Raw genomic sequence first — 24396 nt, forward strand, 5'->3', positions numbered from 1 at the left:
GAGCTAAAAGCCATTAACCTGGGGGAGGCTCTGGCTCCGGGGTGTTTTCTCGGCCGACAGCCCTGACACCTTCGCTGCCGGACGTGCCACGCCCACCGCCAAGGTCGCGGCGCACCACCGCGGCCCAAATCGTGGGCAGCACGAGCCTCGGCCCCCCCCCCTTCACCGCGCTCTCCCTGTGCATGATGGGAGTGAATTTGCCAGGGTGCATCTGTCCCTGTTTTGCTAATGGCCCTGTGAAAGGTGTCCTTTGCCCTGATAAAAAGGGCTCCCGCTGGGCAAAAGCAAGGAAGAGGCTCAGGGCAGCGTGCCGGATGCATTAATGAGGCAATTTCAGCTCTTTTTGTTTTGCCTTTTTCCTCTCTCCCCCCAGCCCGCCCCCCCCTCTCGCCTATTCCCTCTGTTTTCAGGGAAACTTTAGAAAATTTGAGAGAAAAGTAAAGTTCAGGGAGAAGCGGTGGGGGGAGGGAAACAAGGCTTTTCATCTTAAATTAATACAGCTCATTAAATGGATTGGTGTGATTCCTTTATTCCCCCACTCAACCCCTCTGTGTCCTGTGTTGCTAGGAAGCCGCTGTTTAGGGTAGGAAAACAGCCTGAGTTCGCTCTGGAGCGAGCGAGAGCGAGAGACCTGTGGATCTGCAATGGAAAGCGCATTCAAAAGTGGCTTATTTGTGAAGTATAAAGGGGCGAGTGAGATAAATTGACGGGCTGCGTTTGAAAGCGCACTATTTGCAGAGGCTCGCTGCAATCTGTTGTTTTCATTTTCCTGAGGATTGAAGTCCTAGAAAGCTGAAGAAAAAAGGCAGCAGGGGTCACACAGCAAGGTCCACCACTAACAGTGCATTATATGGAATACTTGGGGGTGGGGAAAGAGAACCATTAGTGATATTTTGTGAAAAGTGACCCTAACTTGATCTGAAGTGATTTCAGTCAGTGACACTGTGGGCCACTTTGTCATATTCCCAAGTTTTCCCATTTTTAAGCATGCAGTATACCTGAATGCAGGTGTGTGTGTGTGTGTGTGTGTGTGTGTGTGTGTGTGTGTGTGTGTGTGTGTGTGTGTGTGTGTGTACATATATATTGCTTTTCTTGTCATTGCACATAAATTAGTAGATTTGCTCTTATATAGTGCCTAAATAATGCATTTGTACATTACATTATGAACAATACTAGTAGAAATGACAGAGGATGCTGTGAGTAGATGGACAGAAGCAGGGTTAAATGATTATATATTGAAGTATAGAGCTGAATGACAGCTGTCAGTTTATTTAGTTAAATCCATTCATCTTATATAGATCTGGAAAAAATGTGGCTCATTAACCTGTGTAGTTAAAGGTATGTGTCCATGTTGGCCCAGCCCACAACTCACCTTCAGTCTTGTTTCCCTCTACACAATCCTACCTTGTGTGTCTGTGCTCTTTCCTGTCCTCTGTCTGTCTGTTTCTGTGACGTTTTTGTCATTTAAATTTGGTCTTTGTGCCATTTGTAGTGTGTAAAATAAAAATTATTTTGTCGTGCATTTGCCCCTCCTGCCTCTGACTAGCACACTAGCACCGATTTAACTGTAAATACTGGTATACACCCCAAGTAACCCCAAGCCTAGTTCTCATATCAGCATACTCATGTTCATGTATCTGTATTTGAGACAGTAGATTTCAATGCTGAAGACTTTTCTCTGTGGACACTTCATAAAAGCGTTCTCTAAAAAAAAAAATAATAATAATTTTCTGTCATTTCACATGTGGAACATATTTCACTGCTTATTATCTTCAGAGTGATGGAAAGGTATTTTGGCTAGAGAGGGGAGAGGAGGGGCTGGAAGGGCCAACAAAATGTTCCCCTTAAGCAGCAGGGCGTCGCTGAACCGCTCCTACACAACGGGACGTTGTCACTCTCGGGCGGAGGCGAAAGGAGGACGACTGGCAAGGGGCAGCCGAAAGAAAGTCGAGGGTTCAAAGTTAGTATGCGCCCTTGGCCATTCTTCTGCCCCCCTGAGCTGTTTTTAATGCACTCCGCCCCGCGGCCGCGAGCTGGGTCCCGCATTGTGTGGCCCCTTTGTCCCCGGACAGGAGCCAGGGCTGGGAAGCACTTCGCGCCCGGCCACCCCCCCTTCCACCCAATTCAGCCCTCCTTTCTCCGCCGTCCCTTAGAAAATTGTTGGGCTGCTACCAATATTGTAGCTGTCACAGCCCCCGGAGCTGGAGGGCAAAAGGGCCCGGCCTTCGAAGACCGGGCGCAGGGCGGCTGCGGCGGGGGTCGGCGGGGGCTTAGTGTGGTTCCCGTCTTAACAAAGGAGCGTGTCCATCACCCCCACGTGACCTCGACACCCTCACCCCTCCCAGGCCGAAGTGAAAAGTAACTGTGGCGTTCGCTGAAAGGGAGCCATTCCCCCCCAAACCCCTCGTACCTCAGCAGCAGGCTCTCCGCGATTAATGAAGGACACCTCGTCATTTCATCACTCCGGGTCAAACTTCGTAGAAAGGGGAGGGTGCAAGACACGAAGGGACAAAAGCGACAAACTCAACATTTCGCTACAAGAAAATTTTTTTTATTTTTGTTCTTCCGTTTTCTAAACGTCTTTTTGGATCACAGCCTTCTTTCTCCAGCACGTGAAATGAAATAAAACGTCTCTCCTCGACTCGCGTTGTTGCCGTCGGGGTCGCCGGTTCCTCTCCCACTGCGCCATATGGCGCGTGAACGCACCGAGCCACGCGAAGCCACCGTGCCTCTCACAGCCCAGGCGGCGGCACACTGACTCGCCAAGCACATGTCGGGGCGGAGCACCCGGCCAGCGCTCCGTCGGCCAAACCAGTGGTCAGACAGTGGACATGTGAAGCTGCCTGTTCATTTCGGCATAAATTTTAAAATAATGCTTTTTTTTTTTTTTTTTTGGTAATAAAACATCGGTACAGTACAGTGAGTAATGATGAACCATCTGTATTTTCCTGGATCACAACTACACAGCTGTCTAACACATAAAGAGACATAACATACGTAATACATTACATTATATTATATTATATTAGACGTGAAATGCACGTAAAGCACGCAGCATTTCAGGATCAGAACCACAGACAACCTCTCTTTACAGTCCAGTCAATATATTGTAGTAATACTGTAACGCATGGAGCAAGTACATGGAATTACTATGTTTTTGTATACTGATTTTTCAAAATATGTTGCACATGCTGGGCTTGCAGTAGCATCAGAAATCCCTCACACCCCAGGCACAGGCATTTTCCCCCTTCTCCCATCTGGGACATGGTGGTCTCACACCAGCAAGCTCCGGAACAGGTTTTTTTTTTAAACTCCAATGCCCACCCTCCCCAGACATGGACCTCATGCTGCTCTTCGTACATATTTATTGTATCTGCTGTAGTTATTGCATTCTTGCCTGTACCTCGGCTACCTTGGACCACCTCGTACCACCTTTCCACACACACCTCAACTAGAGCAGTCGTTTATGTACCTATCAGTAAAATGCACTGAGCTGTATATAATGGTTGCTTCAAATAAGACTTTGCAGTGCACCATACTGAGTATAGTCAGTATGTACTTCTGCTTAGAAGCAAAACAAGGTTTTTTTTTGCGATTGTGCAATGACCGAATTGAATCTAATCTTCAAAAAATTGGCTTTAACTGATCGGCTTGCATTTAGGTTTTAAATTAGGTTAAATTACCTTGTGTTACTACAGATGTATTGTTGAGCGACAGCTATGCAAGACACTTGATTTTATTTAGATAAAATTGTGAGGGTAATTAAACATTTCTAATATACTGGCAGCCTACTTCTGTCAGTGAAAAGCTAAAACTTAAGTTGAGCATTCTTTTTTAATATAGCGATGGTTTATTCTAGGTTGACGTTGTGTTACCAATCAGCCTCTGACCTTCTGGAAAAAATACTTCACAAAATGTTTTTTTTTTCTAGTCTTATCTTTTTTTGTGTTGCTACTACTTGCCAGCACTTGTACTTTTGTTAGTTAGGCCGTATTTTAACTTAATTAGGGACCCTGATAATATTTTCCGACACCCTCCTTTTTAACACCTAATCAGTCACACTTAGCGGATTTTTTGGCCGCTCTCTTAAAATATTATCTGCGGAACTGGATTAGGGAAGTGTTTGTGGACGTATGATGGTAACTGTGTGCTTTTGTCCTCCCTCACAGCCTCTCCACACCCTAACCTTGTTGGGAAACCCTGTTTGAAGCTAAAAGTCTACGTCAAACCCACAAGTGAGTATATTTACCTTCACATGCTGTATATATACACGAACAGCATGCACACTATATATGTGTGTGTGTGTGTGTGTGTGTGTGTGTGTGTGTGTGTGTGTGTGTGTGTGTGTGTTTTTTTTTTCTTGTGGAATATCTTGTATAAAGTGTGTGCTCCATCACATGGTCAATGTTCTGACCTCTGCCTGGGGCTCCTTGTGCGTGAGCCACTCCAGACACTCAGGGCCATCTGAGTGACAGTACGGCCGTGCATGGAGGGAGTCGTCCTTAGGACACATTCCAAAGGAAGCCATTCATCTGACAAGGGCCAGATAGCAATCAAAAACGCTGACCCTGCAACGAATCGGTGTGATGGAACCAATATGCTGGAGGTCCATGTGGGTTGAACTACAGGCTTTTGTAAGAGTGCAGACACGTGTTAAACACAGAGCGCGCTCCGTTCCTTAACCCGTAATAACCCTTCAAGCAGCACTGCTTTACTGTCTCTTTCGGCACAAACAGACTAGGTGTCTTCTTCCTCAGACCCTCTGGCTTTGAGGGCCGTAATATAGATGCTGCTTGTTCACCCGCACCCCTGATAAGTGGTAGCAGGCCAGCGGTGTAAGAAGTGATCGTCTCCTAGGCATCTGAATGCCCGCCCACTTTGTTTCTATTTGTGCGAAGGCCCGCAGAGCAAAAGGAGGCATTAAATGCATGTCACACTCAGGAAGCACTGTGTCAATATTTGGCTCGGTGCCATTTGGTTAATATAATATCCCAAAGCCAGATTTCCTGGATGTTTATTAAAGGGTTAATGTGGCACACGAGTGGCAGGCGGCCATCCGAGAGTCGCCGCGAACAAACACTCTCTGCAGCTGGAAGCGTCAGTCCCGCGAACAAGCACGTGCAATACGAAAAGACGAACATCCACAATTACCATGAATCCGAGCATGGCCGTCGCTCTCCGTTAAATTGACCTGTGCTCTCATTTCTGTCTTATCCATTCCACCGAAATGCACGTTCCTCCTGAAAAACTCATTCAATAAAACGGCTCTCATGTGAAATAGTGGGGTGGCCGTCCGCCCAAATCAGCGGAGACGCTCTCGCACGAACAGGGCAGGAACGGTTCCCACAGTCTGTAGTTTATGCCCGGCTCCTCTGCGGGTCTCTGAGTGGATTTAGAGAGGCAGAATAGAATTTTTATTAGATATAACCTGTATGGCGTGGCGAGCTGGAAATATAAATATATAGTATATGTGCATATTTACAATTGAAGTATGGAGAAGAATGTGGGCCTTTCAGGAACGGCGCTTTATTATACGGTGCGCTTTTCTCGCCAGCTCAGCTGCAGCCATTACCATAATTCCTCTCGCTAAGACCTGGTATGCGGCTGTTTATTTTCATGCACTCCGCCGGGGTAAAATCCTAATCTTGTTTGGGAGACAGGGGTTAATCTGGCTGCTCCAGGACCCCTTTTAACGTCTAGAGGGAATGGAAACCCTGGAGAAAGAATTCCAGAAACACGGCCTAATTAGGGTAACAGTGGGTGAAGCGACCTGGCAGAGTTCTGAGGGCTACATGTCTTGGTTGTGCGCATGCATGTACATTTATTTGTGTCGGCACGTGTTAGTGTGTGCTGGTGAGAGGTTCCAGTAGTTTTTATTTGCTGACGTGAAGTGTGAATGATTGCAGATTTACTGTTAGTTTTTATTAAAACTCCATATATTAATTTATACAGCTATCTAGATGTAGAAATATTGAATTACTAGGGTTGTCAAATTTACCACGTTAATTGCCGAGGTTCATTTAAAAATGTATTTAAAAGCACGTGCGGTTCACAGTCTTTTTAAAATCTGCGCTACATTTTTTAAAAGTTTCCCAACTCAACAATTGAGAAGCACAATTTTCACAAATTTTTTTTTTAGTGTATGTTATTAAAAAAAAAAAAATCATCTCCCAGTCATTCCCAGACTGAGCCTGATTTCTTCACCTGCCTCTGCCAAGGAAATGTTTTAAGAATTAACCATGAATCATTGTGATTATTAATCCATTGTGTGATTCATCTGCTAATTATAGCAGGTGCCACCGTATCATTAACTTTGACTGTATCTCTGTCTCAGACGACTCTGTGTACGAGTCCCCGGAGCCCTTCCTGACGGACGAGAGCACCAGTGGAGGCTGCTGGGAGTTCGGCCCCTGCCTGTCCCTCACATTGGCTATGCTGCTGCTCATGCTGCTGGGCTCATCATAGCACCACCGTAGGCCCGCCCCCACCCCCTGGAACCACCCAAGCCCCGCCCCTATCTCTGCCACACTCGCTCTGTAGCTCACAGCACTTCTGCATTCAAACCAGCCTTCTGCCCGACCCGCGCCCTTCTTGAGCGCCCCCTACTGGACGTTTTAACCTCCGATAAACCAGAGTTGGAGCCGCACGGCATGAGGGCATCGGACCGCTGAGGCCAGTCACCCCAACCGGAGCCTTGCCCAACAGCCCTTCCTGTCACAGTCCTTCTGATCAGGAGGGGCGGTTTTGTGATCGGAACTGTCACGTCCAGGCCTCTCTCGCTGTCTCCTCAGGACAGCCACCATGACTCTCTTCTACTGTCTGCCTTTACGCGCACCGCCGGCGTCCACCTACACAAATCGCTCCTGTTCCACTCAATAGATATTTCACTCTTTCCCGTTTTCTTTTACTGTTACGCTGTCGTTTATCCAGCAGTACTGACAGGGTAGGCGGTGCAACAGCGCTCCCCCATCTTTTCACTCTGCCCACCCTGATACGTTCTCACCTTAGCCGTGCAGAGTAGACCAGGATCTTTTTTTTTCTGCCAAAGACGCAAATGTTGGTTTTTTTATATAATGAAGTGGGGTGGGGAAGGGGTACAACTTTTGGACAAGATGGATGTGCAGATGCTGGAGTGTCTATGGTGTTCAGGGTCACAGCAAAAGGGGCCGTGCTACAGAGATATGATAGGGGTTTTTTTTTTTTTTTAAATATGACCTTTTGTCATACAAAAAGAATGTAGAGTTTAAAAACAACAAACAAATGAAAAGTTTGAATTGCCTTTTATCCGCTGGTGCTTAATCTAAAGAAAACATGCATTAAAAAAAAAACAGTGCTGAGTGGAAGGGGGGACATCCTGTGGTTGTGGTGGTGGTTTGTGAATTTCAGGTTTTCTTTCTTTCTTTCTTCCTTTCTTTTCTCTCTCTCTCTCTCTCTCTCTCTCTGGTGGTTTAACTGTGTAACACCCTGGTTCACAGTATGTAATTTACTTTGCCATGTTCAAGGGCCACTGGCCCCTGCTGCCCTGCAGGGCCAGTTGGGCGGACGAAGGAGGGCCCAGAGGTCAGAACGACATGGTCACTGTGAGCCCCCCAGCTTCGGGGGCAAAAAACAAGGGACCAAGGCCAGCCACTGGGAACAGAGAGCAAAGGAGTGAGACGAATGCCTCAGAAGCCGCCCTGGAGGGATTTTTCCCTTTTTTCCCCGTTTTGAATCTCAGTAGCACTTCTGCTTAAAAAAATGGACTCTTATGCTTTGAAAAACAAAAAGTCAAATTGACTGAGGGTGGATATGTGGGGGCAATTTTGATTTACTTCAGAAATGGAAAATGAAGAAAATAATTCCTTCCACTTGAAAAAAAGTTTTGAATAAGAAGGAAAAGTTGTTTTTTTTTTTTTTTTTCAAGCAGAGCTGGAGCCGAGCATCAGAGAACAGATGAGTTACATGTTAAAATTGAATACAACTTTTATATTTTACTTTATTCCATGTTATTTTTTACCTTACTTTTCAAAAAAGCAGCAGACGTTATTCATATGTGATATGAAATTATAATGTAGAGCCTTGAGTTAATAGAGCAAAATGCTGGTACCGGTTCTGCAGTCAAACAAGTCTAGAGAATCCAGGTGTTTGCTATTGGTGTTGTTGTTTACTGCTTGTATCACAGTGCATTCTGGTACTTGTAGTCCTGTAATGGTTTCATTTTCTTTGTTCGTTTGTCCAAAGTGATGAACAACTTTCCAGTGTTTTTATCAAAATGGTCCATTTTTGTTTGTTTGTTTGTTTGTTTACCATGTGGAAAGAGTTACATTAAAGTACAGATGAAATGTTCCATGTTTTGGCAAAGGAAAGCTACAGGAAAAAAAAACACAAATAAAGCTTTTTGTCTACAGCAGAAGCAGTAGTTTGCTGTGTATTACACATTAATACAGACTGTATATACTGTACTTAATGTTAATGACATATGACTGGTAACTGCCATTCAGTTTATTTTATGTTATGTATTTACCTAAAAAAAACTGCCTATGGCAATATTTTGTAAAAAGAAAAAGAGGAAAAAGAACCTCTTTCTTTGACAAAACCTTGTTTTTATCTACGTTTTGTAATGAATAAAATTGTTTAATACCGAGCATTAAGGCCAGGATGTGGACAGAGGGAAATTGGGTGCCTTGAAGCCACAAGGTTCTATCACAGAAAGGATCACTCTGTCTGTGATGAATGCGAAATTCACCAGGGGATAAAACCCACATTAATCAAAGCGAGAACTTTCAGACCTTGGCAAATTACGTCCAGAAAGTGTTCACAAGCAAGTTATAAAAAAAAAAAAAATTAGGAATGTATCAGTCACACAGCAAATAAAGTTTCCACTCAAATCCTTTACTTTGATTTTGTATTTTTTCCGCAGATGCCACTCATCAATCATTTTTAAAACTGTTTCACCATTTTTATAGTAAGATTGATATCTGGAGTCATCAAGGCGTTTGAATATGAGTAAATGAATTATGTCACATTGAGTAAGATGTGGGCCATGTCTGCCATAGCCCAGTGAGGAGGAGGAGGATGATGGACGCACTGGCGGAAAATGACATTTGATGGCGCCGGATGCGGCAGGTGCGTCAAGCAGCGACAGTGCGATAACCTGGGGAGCCGCCGAAGGATAAATTGGATAATTGTGGAGCCACTGTGGTGTTTTTTCGGCACAAAATTTGAGTTATTTTCCTCTTTTTTTTTTTTTTCCAGCATGTGGATGGTGGTGAGGCTGGTGGGGCCGCAGTGCTAAACAGCTGCATGCTGGGAAGGACCTGCAGCGCTTTTTACTGGGTGGAGGTTTCATCTTCTCTCTGCGTTATCACAGTAATGTGTTTATAGATAAATAGCCACATTACTAAAGTAATAATGCCAAGAGGGATGACAGCTGGATATGTGGCTGCGTCGCCGCACCACACCAGAAAACTTCTCCGATATGAATCCCAGACCAGGAGTCTAATCATATAAATGGAAATGATCTTCACACAAGACTCATGCATGGGGCCAAATTGTCACCAAAAAGTATATCACATTGGTGATATTTTCTGCATCATCCATGAAACGTGGAGGGATCCACAAAAAAAAAATAATACGAATGCCATGGATTACTGAAGAAGAACTGGTTTTAGCTGGTTGTTGCTGTCAAACTTGATCTTAGCCGGTGTTACCCGTGTACACCAGCTTCTACGTCTCGTGAAAAAGTCAGTGGGATGAAAATATTTAAGATCTGGCAGGAGAGCGAGTAGCATCGTTTGTCTTGTGTTGCTGGTGGATGAAGCTGACATCTATACACCCTGAGAATGCCGGCTCAGCCATCAGCTCGCCTGAACTCGCCCATCATTGAGAAAATACGTTGGACAGGTCGTGCAGTTGGAATTGAGTGTATGAAAAGACAACCAGTTCTCGGGTGTAATCCTTGTTGGGCCAGTTGTTGAGGAGACGATCACCATTTTTCCTCTTTAGGGGATCCTGACCCAATGAGAACCGGAGACTTAATAACAGACAGATGGAGATAAATGGGACATCCGGTTTGGTTCATGACATATTGTGTTAGGGAGGGGAAAAAAACGCACTATCATGATTAGATTATCTGCGAGTGGAAGGCAAACTATTATAACCGCGAGTCCCACATGCAAACGCAAACAATCAACGCGTGAAGAGCTCCTCCCGCTCAAGGGCCCTGGAAACCAAAGAGCCTTGTGCAGTAGATAAAATGCGGCCTGATTAGTATTCCGGTTTTCCCGCTCGCGCCTCTTTCTTTGTATTACCATCTCTCATCTCAGCCTTTGTCCCCGGCGTGGCGTCGGTGTCTCTCCGGTGTTCGCCTGATCCTGTGCTCCACGGCGCCCGTGTGAGATAGCAACGCGCAGCTTGACCTTCTCACAATCAAAAGCCCAGCAGCTGAGGCCCTATCAGGCACGCAGTGTGAAGCGCTTGTGCTTGTGCCGCCCCACCAGGAGACTGGACCCCAGACGGCGCTTAACAAGATAAAGCCGGACCACCGTCCTGGCCAATTCCCGACCAATAACGGGGCGGCCGCGTTCAGCCTCAAACGGCGGATCTGTCGGAGGAGCGGAAATGACAGGCCTCTTTTCGCTGGGTTCTGCTAGTTCTACTGATACCTACCCAAACTCACGGCCACATAGAAACCACTTTTAACCACGTTCTAAGTGCCAGGACGGTGTACGAGTACAATATCCCCCATTCTGCATTTCCTCAACAAAGTAACTCACTCCAGTCATTTCCGGCAGCTCGTGGATGTTGTGTATGTCGGATGTCAGCTCTCTTTTATCTGGACAAGCAAGTGCGAAGAGAGAATCGACCCTTGAAAAGACCCATGTGATTGGGTGAATTTGGCCATTTTTCATTTCAAGGTATTCTCACGCCAGCGTGCTGAAATGTTATCTGAAAGGACTGTTTGTTTCAAGACATAAAACATAATTCATGGTTAGTTTGGGGATGGTCTTGTTTATTCTGAATATTTTCACCTTCAAACATGGCTCAGAATGAGAGAAAAAGTACATTATATTAAATTATGATCATTTTGTCGGGGTCTGCAGGTACTAACCATTGCCTATGAGATTTGCAATGTCAGCACTGTACACAGAACTTATTTGCTTTTTATATCGTATGCGGTACTATGACAAAGAAGACAAAACCTGGCTTTTATCTTATAGACAAAAGTACAGGACACGTACCTCCGTGGTAAACAGTTACAATACATTCTGTTTGCCATGTTAATTTCCTTCGTTTAACACATATTTTAGCATAATTAACAGGAGCAAGACAATCTGCTGCTAATTGATTCTGCATTCAGGCAGCTGATTCTCATTCACTGGAGCCTTTTTTTTCTTCCCTCGCTCTTTCTCTCTCTCAAACACATGAGGGTGAAGGGCTGCCTTTCTTTATTAATGAGCACCATCTGTGCTGAAGCTGAGGGAAGGAGAGGGAGGGAGGGAGAGAGAGATGGGGTGAGAGGAAAAGGAGATGAGTGGTGGCAGGACGGAGGAAGGGAACGAGGAAAGCAAAACTGATCGCCAAAGCCGGCAGGAGCGAGGAGAGGGGTACGGTCCACAACTGGCCGCGTCTTAATTGATTTAATTCGGGGTTTTTTTTTTTTGTTTTTTTTTTTTTTGCAGTGGATCAGATGCAGCAGGCTGTGATGGAGGGCTGATCTTTTTGGCAGTCGCTCCGACCTCCTCCCCTCCACTGTTGAGCCCCCTAACATTCCCCGGTCTTCACTGTCTTTTCCATAGATTCCTGAATCCAATTCGGAGTCTTTTATGCAAACACAAGAAGTAGATCATAAGTGCAAGCAGATGTCTCCCCTCTTTTTAATGAATTAGGGTGCTTCAGGCACGGAAACACAGTCGTTGGGATGAATTTCAGAAAAAAAATACAAGTTTTCCAATTTCAAGGTCCTCACTAAATCTAAGCTGGGGTGACAAGACCTGCATTAAAGCGCAGCGTCGATTCCACTTAGACTAGGTGAAGAAGTGCAGCATTTGGACATACATGCCCAATTTTTCCCCCGGCCCACATTGCCAGCATTTCACTGCGGGCTCTGCTCATGGTAAATCTGAGATATCCATAATTCATACCGGGAGTCCATGTCGGAGGAGAATGGGAATTTTTGTCATTGTTAGTGAAACATGAGGCACTCATTAATCGGCTGGAATTCAGTCATCGTCTTGTAGTTCTCTGGGTCCAGCAGACGGAGTGGCACTGGGGTTAATAGGAATGGAACTTCTCCATCGGCTCCCTTTTACAACGTCCACGTGGTACAGCGGAGTGAGGGTGGAAAAGCACATTCTTTTCCATTACATAAATGTATTAATATACATTCATATCCAATCACAGATCCCGTTGTCTAAAACACAGAATTCAAAACAGCAGGAGCTTCATAATTGTAAATAAGGACTACATTTTCTGTCAGAATTTAAGTAAAAAGCATCTTTTGATGCTTGACATGCATTATCTTGAAAGACTGTGCTGTAATAACAATGTATTTCTTCACAGCAGATATTCTTCACCCGTGGGCCCCATTGTATCCAGATTAAATAAAACATTTATCAGAGAAAGTTTAATGCATTAAACATCACAGAATAAATTCATTTCTTTCTGCCATTAATATTTGTCAGGCCAGGAAGATCATGAAGATTTTTTTTTTTCAATAGGCCACAACAGCACTGACAAGCAAAGGCATGGACTCCACTAGTTCACTGAAGGTGGACTAGTCCTGGTGCGTTGTCGTCTGCAAGTAAGCAACACCCTGACTCTGTTGACTGCTTCTTCTCCTTTGGCGCTCTTTCAGTATTGCAGGTTTTGACCATCCTCAGGAGCTTCAGTTTTGGAGATGCCATGACCCAGCTGTCTAGTCATTTCAAATTGGCCCAATTTGGTCAAAGTTGATCAAATTCATACTGCTTTCCCTTTTTGTCTGCTTACAACAGATCAACCTGTTAACCTTCTGCCAGGTACCATTGTAACAAGACAGTCATTGGTATTGGTCAAAAAACCTGTCAGTGGTCACAATGTTGTTGCTGAGTATGTCCTTGAGATAAAAGCGCACATGCTGACTGCACCACTCTTTCACTGAGCTCAATGGCTACATGGCTACATTTACATTTACATTGGGGCATTTTACAAGGGCAATATGATAAATCAATAATTGCATGAAACCAGTGTTATGATGCCAGCAGCACAATGCTTTTTCCGCCGAGTGCAAACACAGGACTACTGCTTACTCCAAATTAACTTTTTTTCTGCATACTGTCTATTAAAACACACAGGCACTTCCTATAACAATTACTCAGGCATGCCCATCCCTGTTAGCTTTCAAAGGGAAGGTTAAAAGGTCAACATAAGGACTCGTTCAGATGAAGCGTAGGTGAATTTGGATCCGTGTGGCGCTTCAGTCACTCATTAGTTTTGTTGTAATGTCCCACAAAAGCAAATCACCAGAGGCAACCTTTCATTAAAGGACTTCAGCAACTATGTTGCAGTCCCCAAGTTCATACCATTAACCAGACTAGGACATAAAAGTCCTCATGAATGCGATAATTGCCTGCTCTTTTACTCAATAATCCAATTAGTCCTTCCATCAGATTGTATCCAAAAACTATCATTTTTATCATTTTTTAAAAAGGGCAAAATGACCATGTTATCAGACATGAAGAATCCCCGGACATGTAATTATGTCACACCATGGAAACATCATTTAGAGCAATGGGTGGTTGCATTCCTAATAAAGGAAAAGTCACTTTGTGTCGGTCCAAAGCACAGGACTGCTGGCTCGCATCTCACTGAGTCTAATTAGCAGAGGTCATCATTAAGGAGAAAGTTGGATTCAAGCACATTTGCATGTTCATACTGGATCTGGTGATTAATTAGAATTCTTATTTAAAGTGGCACACGAAAGCATAAAATCATCAGTGAGCCAGTCAGGACGTGTATTCAACCTCACACCAAAAATGGCTTAATCTAAATTCTGGCTTGTCCGCACCAAAACCAAATTTACTGAGCTAATGAGTCATAATTTCAGGTAAACTTTAGAACACTCGGGGTAATCTTGCGAATTGTATTTCAATACTACAATGAAATAGTGCCGAAGACCTCAGAATTGACATAAATAGATACAACTAGAAAGAATTGCAATATTCAATGATGTTTGCACATGTGAAAATCATCGATAAAGAGGCGTTTGTGTCATCAGGCTCCTCCCATTTAAAATTCTATTTATTAAAAAAAATCATTAAAGATCATGCTCTGGGTGTTACACACTTCTTCAAGATACATCTTGATGAATCCTGAATGCCTTATAAAAGCAAACAAATCCCAGGAATAGAGAAGCTATAGGTCCAGGTCAGAATGGAATCTGATGAGCATGGTTAGAAAAGGTTGCAAAGATCAAGTTCCAAGAAAGAACGGTGACAGACTTGTCATTACAAACCTTTTGACACTTGTCTCTTGTTTTTGTCTTTTGGACACTTTCCCTTGAGACCGATGCAGCTCAATAAGTCTGGCGCAGAAAAGGTCAGATCGACATTGCTTTGTACCACCGTCGTCTTTCAACTTCCTTGGTCATTAGCCTATACAGACTACCTCCGGACTGGCTGTCTGAAGTGTCTAAATAGAGGTCAGTAAATGGTGGCACAACAGGAACGCTGGAGTAAATAGCCACAGCGAGGTCACAGAGGCCCGTGTTCCCCCCATTTCCCACGAGCCATGTAATTTTCCTCTTTAGACACTGTTCAATCGGACCAGCACCATTGGCAAGGTCTTTGCCTCTTCACCCTGACAGCATTTGCCTGAGCGAGAGTTCCATTACATTCAGGAGCCGAGACTGGTGGCCATCGCAGCGATGGCTGGAGTTCTCGCAATCTAATGGGACGGTGAAGAGTGATTCAGATGCGGTAATCGTTTGCTAATTGCCAACGGGTTACAATGAAATATTTATGACCTCACGTCTGAATTCCACCACTTGTTTGGCGGTGTTTGATGGCCTGGGGAGCTCTAACAATCCTTTCTAAGGTAACTGCTCACACTTACTGCAGCTGGCAGATATGGGCCATTAACAAACCCAGTATTTGCCCCTTCAAAATCCAATTAGCATAATTACAGTCACTGTGGGCTCCTTTTTATAATAATGGTCCTAGGGACTTTTTTGGTGAAACCATTAAACAGAGATTGAGATCTTTTAGGCTGAGACGAAACCAAACTGCATTGCAAATGGTAGCAGCCAAGGCCCCGTTTCTCTCAAAGTACAAATTGAGGCCCTGAGCAGCACAATCAGACCCATTCCCCACAGCTCCCATTTTTTTAGTCCTAAACAGAACCCTACAATGGGTCGGAAATTGAATTAATAATGTATGGTGGGCTCAGGAGGGACTGGCTTTTGGTGTGAAGCCTTTTGACATTTGTCTCCTGTAATGTAAAAGAGTTGGTGATCGAATTTGTCTTGTGCCGGTGGAGATGTTACAACGAAGGGCTTTGGCCTCGGGCCTATGCGCCCAAATTGCACGCGCTGATTTTACCTCTCCGTGCACATCCCATCAGCCCCCGTTGCTTCGTTCCGCTAAAAAAAATACCCAACGTGAATCACCCGCCGCCGGGGCCCTGCCAAGGAGCGCCTGCTGTGCTGCTTGCCATTCTGATCAGGGCCAGAGGGACATCTCCTCCAAATCTTGGCCGTGCGCGTCCCTTCCTTATGCGTGCGCTCCGGCGTAACTGAAATCCCCACACCTCCCACCCGCCCTCGCAGAAGACCACAGGACAGGGAAAGAATGCGAGGGAGAAAAATGAGTTGGAATTTTTGTCCATCATGTTCACTAACTGATGAAAGCTCGGGGGATAAAAACCCTCGCGCGCTTGGCAGCTCGGGGTGATAAAGGGAATTAACAGACTGTGAACAGACGTCGTTCTGGGCCGATAGCTAACCTTGGTGAAAGACAAACCCACTGATACAGACCAAATTGCGAGGGGTGCCAGGTTAGCGCGAGCGGCGGCGGCGCTGGGGAGGCGGCTGGGGCTTTGATTTTGATTCCCCGTTAACGGGCGCTGAGGGGGCGATGGGTTTATTCCGTGAAGTGGTCACGCCGGGGAGTGGCGGCCAGGGATTACCCCGCAATTCCGCGGAGGCCTCCCGCAATACCTGCTTTACTCCCAATTTCAATTATATTCCCTCGACATTGATGCCGTCGTTTGATTTAATTCTGCCGGAATGTAGGATGCAGCTCTCCCCTCTGGTTAAAATGAGACGAGCATCTGTTTCTACATTTTTATTCAGTTAGCTGACGAACCAAAGTCAGTAATTACAGGGATGATTCCCCAGAGCATCATTGCATGTTAGAACGTGCTAACAGCACAAAAGCAACGATTCACCATTAAAAAGTTTCCCAGTAAGCTTTTTAACGAAAAAAAAAAAAGACTTTCTGTGCAAACAGTGCTAGCAATGATTGAAATGTGTGTTGCTAATAGAAAACATATGCCTGGTTTGCCATTGTACCTTAAAAGAATAGATTATCTAAAAAAAAAAAAAATTTACCAGTGAAGTAAGGCAAGAGGAACTTTTTCATGAAATATACTGTATGCATGTGATGCGGGAATCTCTGGGAGGCGTAGTGTAGTTTCAGACTGTTTAAAGGGTCATTTATTGGTGTTTTTATGACTCCAAATCAATGCTGGGGTTAAAAAAATAAAAGCCTGTTCATTCTAATGCTGGCCTGAAACAGATGGAGATGGATTAACTTCAGGATTGACTTTGTCCTGCGAGCCTCGAATGGCGTGAGCGGGCCAGTGAGTTGATCGGTGAGCTCATTCTTGACGGACAGGCGGAAATGTTTGTGGGGGGTGGGGGGTGATTATAGGGCCGGAAATTGAAATTGAGGAAATTAGTCCCGCCCTTTAAAGGGCGAGATGCTACAGCCAGGTCACGCGCTCGACCTCTGCGCTGAGCGGCCCGCGATGTCAGGCTCGGACCCTGCTAGTAACCAATCACAGATGTGCATGCGAGCTGCAGCCAAGAACGAGTCCAGGCTTTAAATGAAGCGCAATTAATCTTGAGACCTGTCTGTCCTCATTATTCACCGCTTTAACAGGGACAGATGAAAACGGTCAATTACTCTTTGAAGTTGTGATTACACACTGATGCGGTGGTTTAGAGATTTTTTTTGAAAATATCAAAAACAAATATTACTAACTTTGAAAAAATATAAAGCAGAAAGTATAAGAGATTTTGCTCTTGTACATTTCTTTAAAGGCTTTCAAATGGATTTGCATGTGACGCTGTCTGCAATTTGTGCTCTGTAGGCTTTGTAATGTGCCTCAAACCTACAGAAAAATCTGCAAATTAGCAAAAAACTGTACGTCTGACCAAGCAGTCATTAGCGTTCCACTCCAGATAAAAGGTGATGATGTGATTCGCCTTGATGTCCGATTCCTAGAACAACAAACCAGGGGAATTACAGGTTCATATTACATTAATATTATGTTTTATAGACTGGAAAGCATATGAGGAATATCCCCCACAGTGAGTGTATGAACACACACCACATACTGTGTATGCCTGTGTTTCTGGGCAGGGGTTTAAAGGCATAGTTTACTGTTTAAACTGAATTTAAATAATTTCATAGGACATCCAGAGGGGTCCTAAGGTGCTATATTGATCTGCAACGGTAGAGGAACGCTGTAGCCCGGCCCGATGCCAGTCACCGCTGCCGGTCATTTCCAGAAAAAGTGCAGACGACAGCTTTGGGGCTGAGACGATCAGAGTTAGTTCACAGAGCTCCGGAGCTTTGATTAAGTTCAGTAATAACTTCCACCATCCTCCCCCTCCTGTATCCTTCTAACTTTCTCATTTTTTAATGCAATCAAATAATAATCAATCAACCTACGCACGTCCCCTTGATATAAAGGTTCATCAAAAGTTTCTTTTAATTCTCTCTGTACCTGGAATCACATGAAACCTGCAGTGTTTTTTTTTTTTTTGCTGACAGAGAAAAAGAAACATCTTCACAAAATGAAAATCAATAGTTAAATCTTAAACTCTTTCTTTATGTAACCCACTTCTAAGACAGTGAGCGGCAAAAGACAAGGTCATTTAACCTTGACGTTTAACACTAAATATCCAATTTGTGTTCTCACCAGGGAGCGCATCAGTGGGGTATCATAATCCCGTCTGGAGAGAAGATAAATGGAGAGCAGAGATGGCGGGGGTTTAGCCAAGGGTTAGGGGTGGAGGAATGAAATCAAATTCAAATACCTTTTCTCTTAGACATAGACCAGCACTTTGAATCATCTCAGTGTGATTGAAGTCAAAATGATGGAGCCCCCTCCCTTCCCAACCCCCCTTCCCCGGATGTCAGTCAACCTCTAATGGCGTCCACTGGGAAGGCTATTCTGATAAAGGGGGAACGGATCTATTTATCCTCCCAGACAGGAATCGGGAAAGTTTTTCGCTGAGGAGGTGGGCAGAGCAAGACAGCACCGTTGGAGGAGAGATGATGAGGGGAGGGCGAGGGGGGGTGCTTGTGTTGCCGTGACACCCAACTCTAGGAGCCATGTTTGGATCCTATTAGCAGCCACTGACATGGCTGCTGCCAAAGAATGTGTCAAAGATTACCCCATGCAAAAGATATCCTCACCACTAGCATGCAGGCCTGTGGAAATAAGGCCAATGACTAGGAAGCAGGACACTAGTTGTTATATTTATAATACCCACATTTATCCCTGCCCATGCTAATTCAGCCATGAAATAGTACTGTAATTTTGGGTGTATGAGATCTGGGAGTATTAAATGAATATGGAATGAGTTTTTGGAGAATTTCTTATTTGTCCCTTACGCTGTTGTTAGCAGTGTTTCAGTGAAATATTTGCCATAATGACAGTAATGATTGTAATGTGTAGTCCCCACTTACATTCCTACATCAAATGTACAATAAAGGGATGCAATTTGCCAAAATTGCTCTGGTTTGGAGCAAAGCAGCTGTGCAAAAAGAAAAATGCTCAATGAAGAGAAACTGTTTAACAGAATGGAGCGGCTAGAACAACTTATAAATAAAGGGTCCAGGGTCTTGGAAAAGAGCAGGTCCAAGTTCCTGGAGCTCGCGGTTTGGACGAAGGCCATCTGACCTCCTGGGGTAGAGTTAAGGGTTCAGTCAAAAATAAGAAGATGGCGATAGTGTGTGAAGGCAGGAGGGAAATACAACCAGCAAATTTATTCAAAAACTGACGTCTGGCATGTAGGATTTGTGGTTAACAGACCGGCTGGGTGCACCGATGCTCTGTTTGTGCCCTTGTTCGTACCAGTGGACTCCTTCTGTGTCCATTGCTCGGCCTGTTTAACCCGTATTTGGGGAAGGAGGAGAGAAGCATGGCAGCTCTGACCCACACAGAGGGCTGGCAGAGGGGGCGGGGTGGCTGCAGCAGTGGCTGTCGGGGCTGAGCATGGTCGGGTGTCTTCTTGTAGCTTCGGTGTGGGCTCACCGCCCCTGCCTCCCCGCCACAGAGGCTCCGGAGAGGGCCGTCATAAATCTTTTAGTGGTCATAGTGACACAAGGCGGGCGGCTTAGAAACAAAAAAGGAGTGTCAGACAAATATGATCAAAGAAGAATGCAAATGTCACCAGAAAATTAATATTTAAGGAGAGATTAATATTTATGGCCTTACGTTAGTTGTGTTTTTTTTTTGTTTTTTCACCCATTCTGCCGTTCCAGTGGCCTGTCAAAAGAATGGAGCAGGTCATAAGGCTCCCTGCACCACTAGACTGAAAGAAAATATATTGTGTACATTACCTAGCGAATAATAACAGATCAATACAATTCAGTACCAAAGGGCTTTGTTGCAATTTCCAACGTTCCAAGTATTAGCGATCAATAGCAAATGGTCAAGTTGCAGTGTAACTCAATTTCTAAAAAAAGAGATTACACCGATTAATTGCAAATTTGTTTACTGTTTTCAATATAACATTTCAGGTCTGTTTTTCAGGAGGAAAAAAAAAAAGATTTTATTGTAGTTTTTTTTTTTCAGTGATTGCTGTGAGCCATTAAAAAATGTCATCATTTCAGAAATGGTTTATCCCTGCAATCCAGCCTGACATGCCTTTTAGTGCTTTTCAAGCTTTCCGGGTCCACATTACGGTCAGTTTTATGGTGGGCGGTGTCATTCTGAATGTTTATACAGTAAAGGGAAACTGTGTAGCATGTTAATATCAAAGCGCTGATCATGTCATTGTTATTTATGTGGTCGGAGCTGATGAGAGGCAGGCTCTTTCCCAGCAACAACAAAAAAAATCATACACTATAAAGTCAATTCTGGGGCTTATGAAACGACCGCAGATATGTGCTGGGAATGTGCTGTGGCTTACTTGAGAATGTGAAAATATTTCACATTTTTAAAAACTCTCCCCCCACAAATTCTAACCACACCTTAAAGAACCAGATAAGTCGCAATGCACTAAATCATGAGCAATTAAACAACCAATGAACACAGGCCCTGGACTTATAGGTGTTAATGGCTCACTTTTTTTTTTATGTCTTTTTTTTAATCATTGTTGAAAGAGAAGAAAAGACCCCTCACTTTCTCCACCCCACTGTACAGACTGAGCCCTGAGCTCCAGCCACCCCCAGGGGTCAGGCTGTACTTTCCCACTCCCTGGGCTCCCAACCGCAGGGCCTCACCACGTTCCTCGCAGCCCCTGAGCTCCCACCACCAGCCGCCACGGCGGCCTTCGGGGGCACGGGGGCCTGTATCTCTATCCCCCGATCCCAGCCCCCCTTGCACCCGGCCTGTGCCTGTGCTGCTCTCCGCTGGCCCTCGAGACCAGATGGACTTGGTTTGAGGTGGTATTTATTTATTTTTATTAGGTCTCCGGCAAGGAGCGGGCTTTGATCGCCCCACACGGCGTAACGCGTTCCTGCAGTGCCCAGGTGCCGAGTGAGGCCATTTCCTCTGAGGTCTCGGTCTGGGCCCACACAGTCTCCCCTTGTTGAGACTGGACACCGGTCCGCCGCCGCAGAACACGCCAGAGTGCACGCCAGGCAAGGGGGTGCGCTGGAAGATTGATGTTTGAATGGAACATTTGGCCAGAACCACAAAAATTAGGCCAGCAGCAAGCGTTTGGGTTGGACACGTTGTCGTCTTTCCAGCCGAGCACCTTGTATCACCTGGGCGCTCGTGAGCCGCATGCTTTGATGTTGAGATACGTGTTCATAAAACGTTCCGACTTACGAATGTTATGTTTCCGCAAAGCCGGCATGATTCACGAGCGCTGACTCGCGTGTCAGTTTCAGCGTCAATGAATCCATTCAACACGTGAGAACTGCAGAAACACAGATGCCTCCATGTATTTCCAGAATACATTTTCATCCCTGATTCCGTTCCGTCTCGAAGGTGCTCGAAAATGAAGGCCATCTTCTGCCGCGTCCAAACATCTGCAGAGAGCGTCTCTGCGGAATCCCGTCCACCGATGTCCTTCCATCCCTGCCATGTGGCTGATTCTTTAGGTAAACACCGCTGCACCGCTTGACCTGAGTAGCAGGGTGCGCCATAATGAATTCGCCATCTTTCCAGACAACCTGCAGAGGAATAATTCTGCGGGACATCACATGCAATTATACTTAAGCACATTTCTAATTTAGAAATGAATCTCCTGCTTTTACAGGACCTCCAGAGGAGCCTTTTGTTCTGAATTATTGAGCGCTCTGACGCAGATGAAAGCGGATCCGTGGAAGGCAGTGAAACGAGCGCCGGCCTCCTCTCATATGAGACGTCTCACACTGAGACCACCTCGACGGGGCCCTGCCAGCCTGCTGGCTCCATTAGTCCCGTGCGGGGCCTGGAAGAAGGGCCCCGGCTCTCTGTTTTTACTGCGTCTCGCGCCACGGGGGACTCGCACTGTCCGTGTTTTTTACTGTCCCACCTTGGCTTCGGTTACAGGCCATTTCTTCCCCTCTCGGTCCTTGTTCCTGGGATTGGCTGTCTGTAGATGTTATCTTTTGATCCCAACTTCTCTTTTTTTCCCAGGCTGCAAAAGTGTTTATATTACAGCATATGGAGAGCGATCCCATGGGTCTTGTAATAACACTGGCATTACAAAGAAACCAGAGATGATTTAACATCCAGAAAGAAGCAGAAAGAGCCGAGAAATACGAGGATAATGATATATGATCCCGTTAGAAAGGTGCTAAGTTGTCCTCAGGGCAGACTCTTTTTCTGCATAACCAATGCTTGCTTTATCTATTTTTGGGCAAGACTTGAGAGGAAATGTGAAATGTGAGGAAAAAAAAGCTCCTTTATATTCCATGTTGTTGTATAAAAGACGTGCTCTGTCCAGGGTGGGTCGAGCAGACAAATTTGGGGGTGGGGTGAGATTGAATATGTTGCACCGGGGCACGCATTTAAAATGTGATTATGAAATTAATGCCATCTGAAAATGTGTTCGGGGCAACTGTAATAGCCGTGGATTTCGGAGCTTAAGTTATGGTGTTCGGGCTGCACGGCTATATTGCGCAGGGCCTCCGCGGCCGGTTTTCAACCAAAAAAAAAAACACAACGCAGGCGAGTTCGGCACACCGGCAAGCAAAACTTTGCTGAGCCCCGGAACCACATGCCTCCTCACACACAATTATTATGATCTCACACACTTTCCCCAGAACGACGCACCCCGTGATGATTTTTTTTTTTTTTTACTCATCTGCATGGCGGTGGCTGGTTTTTTTTTTAATAGGAGCCCGCCTGCTGGAGGGAGAATTATCTGCTTCCGTGGGTGCCCTCCAAATTCTACCAGTGCAGCTTGTGCAAGTGAATTTGCGGATTGGCTTGCGCCAGGCGAATATGAGATCCCGAGGCGGGGGGGGGGTGAAGCAATCCTATTAAAAACAGATTGCAGAATGCATGAGCTCTCCTCGGACACTGGCTCCTTCTGCATTTTCGCCGCCGTTTGACTGACAGCTGCCGGGTCCTGCGGCATGCCGGTGCCATTCACCATCAATCACCCCTTCACTCTGACCCATGGGTATCGCAGCCCCCCCGTACTGTGTTAACTGTGTTAACAAAGTAGCCTTTTTGGGGGTATTTATTACCATTTTAGTCTTTTTTTTTGTTGTTGTTGTTAAAAAAAAAAAGGTGGACGATTTGGAGAAAGGTTCTCACTATTTATTTGGCTGCTTCCTTAAAGGGATTCTCAAAGGAACCTTTCCCAGAACCCTTTTCCAGATTTAGAAAAAGGAGATGCAGTGCTGATTAAGGACAAATCAAAAACCATTGAAAATAAAACCCAAGGCACGGCTGCTGCCAAACATAATTGTGCAAACCGTATTCTGATAGCGAGAACGCTGTTCTCCTCATGCAAATGGAATATCTCTTTTCAGGCGCCGTTTGCATAAATATGAACCAACACTTACCTTCTGTCACATGATTCCATCATGTGACCGGGAGTAACACGGAAACGAGGTAACGTGACTCCTATATATTAGGCTGGAGAGCAGCTGCCAATTGCTCAGTCATTGAATGACGCACGCCATTCGACTCGGCTCCGAAAACCCGCTCCCAGTAAGACCGTACCTGTCCTCTCTGTTCTCCCGATACCTGAACTCCTTCCTGTCAACCTGTCCTGCCCTGTCTTGTGTCTTAATACGCGAACGACAACATCAGTGTGGTGTTGCGGCTCGCGCCGTCCCCGTTCGCAGATTAACGCGGAGGAACTTACCTGCCTCCCTGCGTCCCACCGCACCGAGGTCTCTCGTTTCCTCCTACACGTCTCTCTCGTTCTGGTCCCGGTTCGCGTGTCAGAATGACTGAGCCCGAATTACGCGCTTCACAACTCGCTGCTTTGTGCGATCGGATAGCGCGGCAGGAGAATCTTTTTGGAAGTCTGTCGCAGGAGGTTCGCTTCCTGCGGCAGCGCATTCAGGAAGTGACCGCCGCGCACCGAGACCATGAAGCGGCGAGCGTGGCGCAGAGCCCTCGCCCCCCCGCGGTTCCCGAACCCAGTTTGCCGCTCCCGGAGCGCTGGAACGGGACCGAGGGGAGCGGCGAGGTGCTCCTCACCGCTCTCTCGTTGATTTTTGAGCTACAGCCTAGCCGCTACCCCAGTGCCCGGTCCCGAATTGCCTTACTCCTAACCCGGCTCGGTGGTTCCGCCGCAGAGTGGGCGGCTGCGCGAATTAGTTCCCCCAGTTCTGCGTCCCTCTCGTATGCCGAATTCGTGGAGGAATTAAAACTCACCTTCTGTCATCCGGACGGTGTGGAAGACGTCGCGTCACAGCTTTACCATCTGCGCCAGGGTACCTCATCGGTCAGCCAGTTTACCGCCAGATTCCGGACCCTGGCTGCAAAGACTCCGCTGGGCGACCACGCCCTCCGGATGATGTACTA

General features: G+C 45.7%; 1 protein-coding gene and 1 long non-coding RNA gene across 2 annotated transcripts in view; one reads left to right on the plus strand and one right to left on the minus strand.

Moving 5' to 3' along the window:
* The window catches only part of efna2b (ephrin-A2b), an 85992-nt gene extending 77122 nt beyond the window's left edge, over positions 1–8870 (plus strand). The window contains exons 3-4 of the mRNA XM_029000678.1: positions 4170–4235; positions 6335–8870. Of these exons, the coding sequence (XP_028856511.1) occupies positions 4170–4235; positions 6335–6465 (197 nt within the window). The 3' untranslated portion in view covers positions 6466–8870. The remainder of the gene's footprint in view (positions 1–4169; positions 4236–6334) is intronic.
* Positions 8871–16555: 7685 nt separating this feature from the next.
* Positions 16556–23768, minus strand: LOC114802492 (uncharacterized). Its single transcript, XR_003751730.1, has 3 exons — positions 23729–23768; positions 19690–19786; positions 16556–19587 (listed from the first exon to the last, which is right to left on the minus strand). It is a non-coding gene; the product is annotated as an uncharacterized LOC114802492 (long non-coding RNA).
* Between the last annotated feature and the right edge of the window lie 628 nt (positions 23769–24396).

This window comes from Denticeps clupeoides, chromosome 13 (genome assembly GCF_900700375.1).
Source record: "Denticeps clupeoides chromosome 13, fDenClu1.1, whole genome shotgun sequence".
In the NCBI taxonomy this organism is placed as follows: Eukaryota; Metazoa; Chordata; class Actinopteri; order Clupeiformes; family Denticipitidae; genus Denticeps; species Denticeps clupeoides.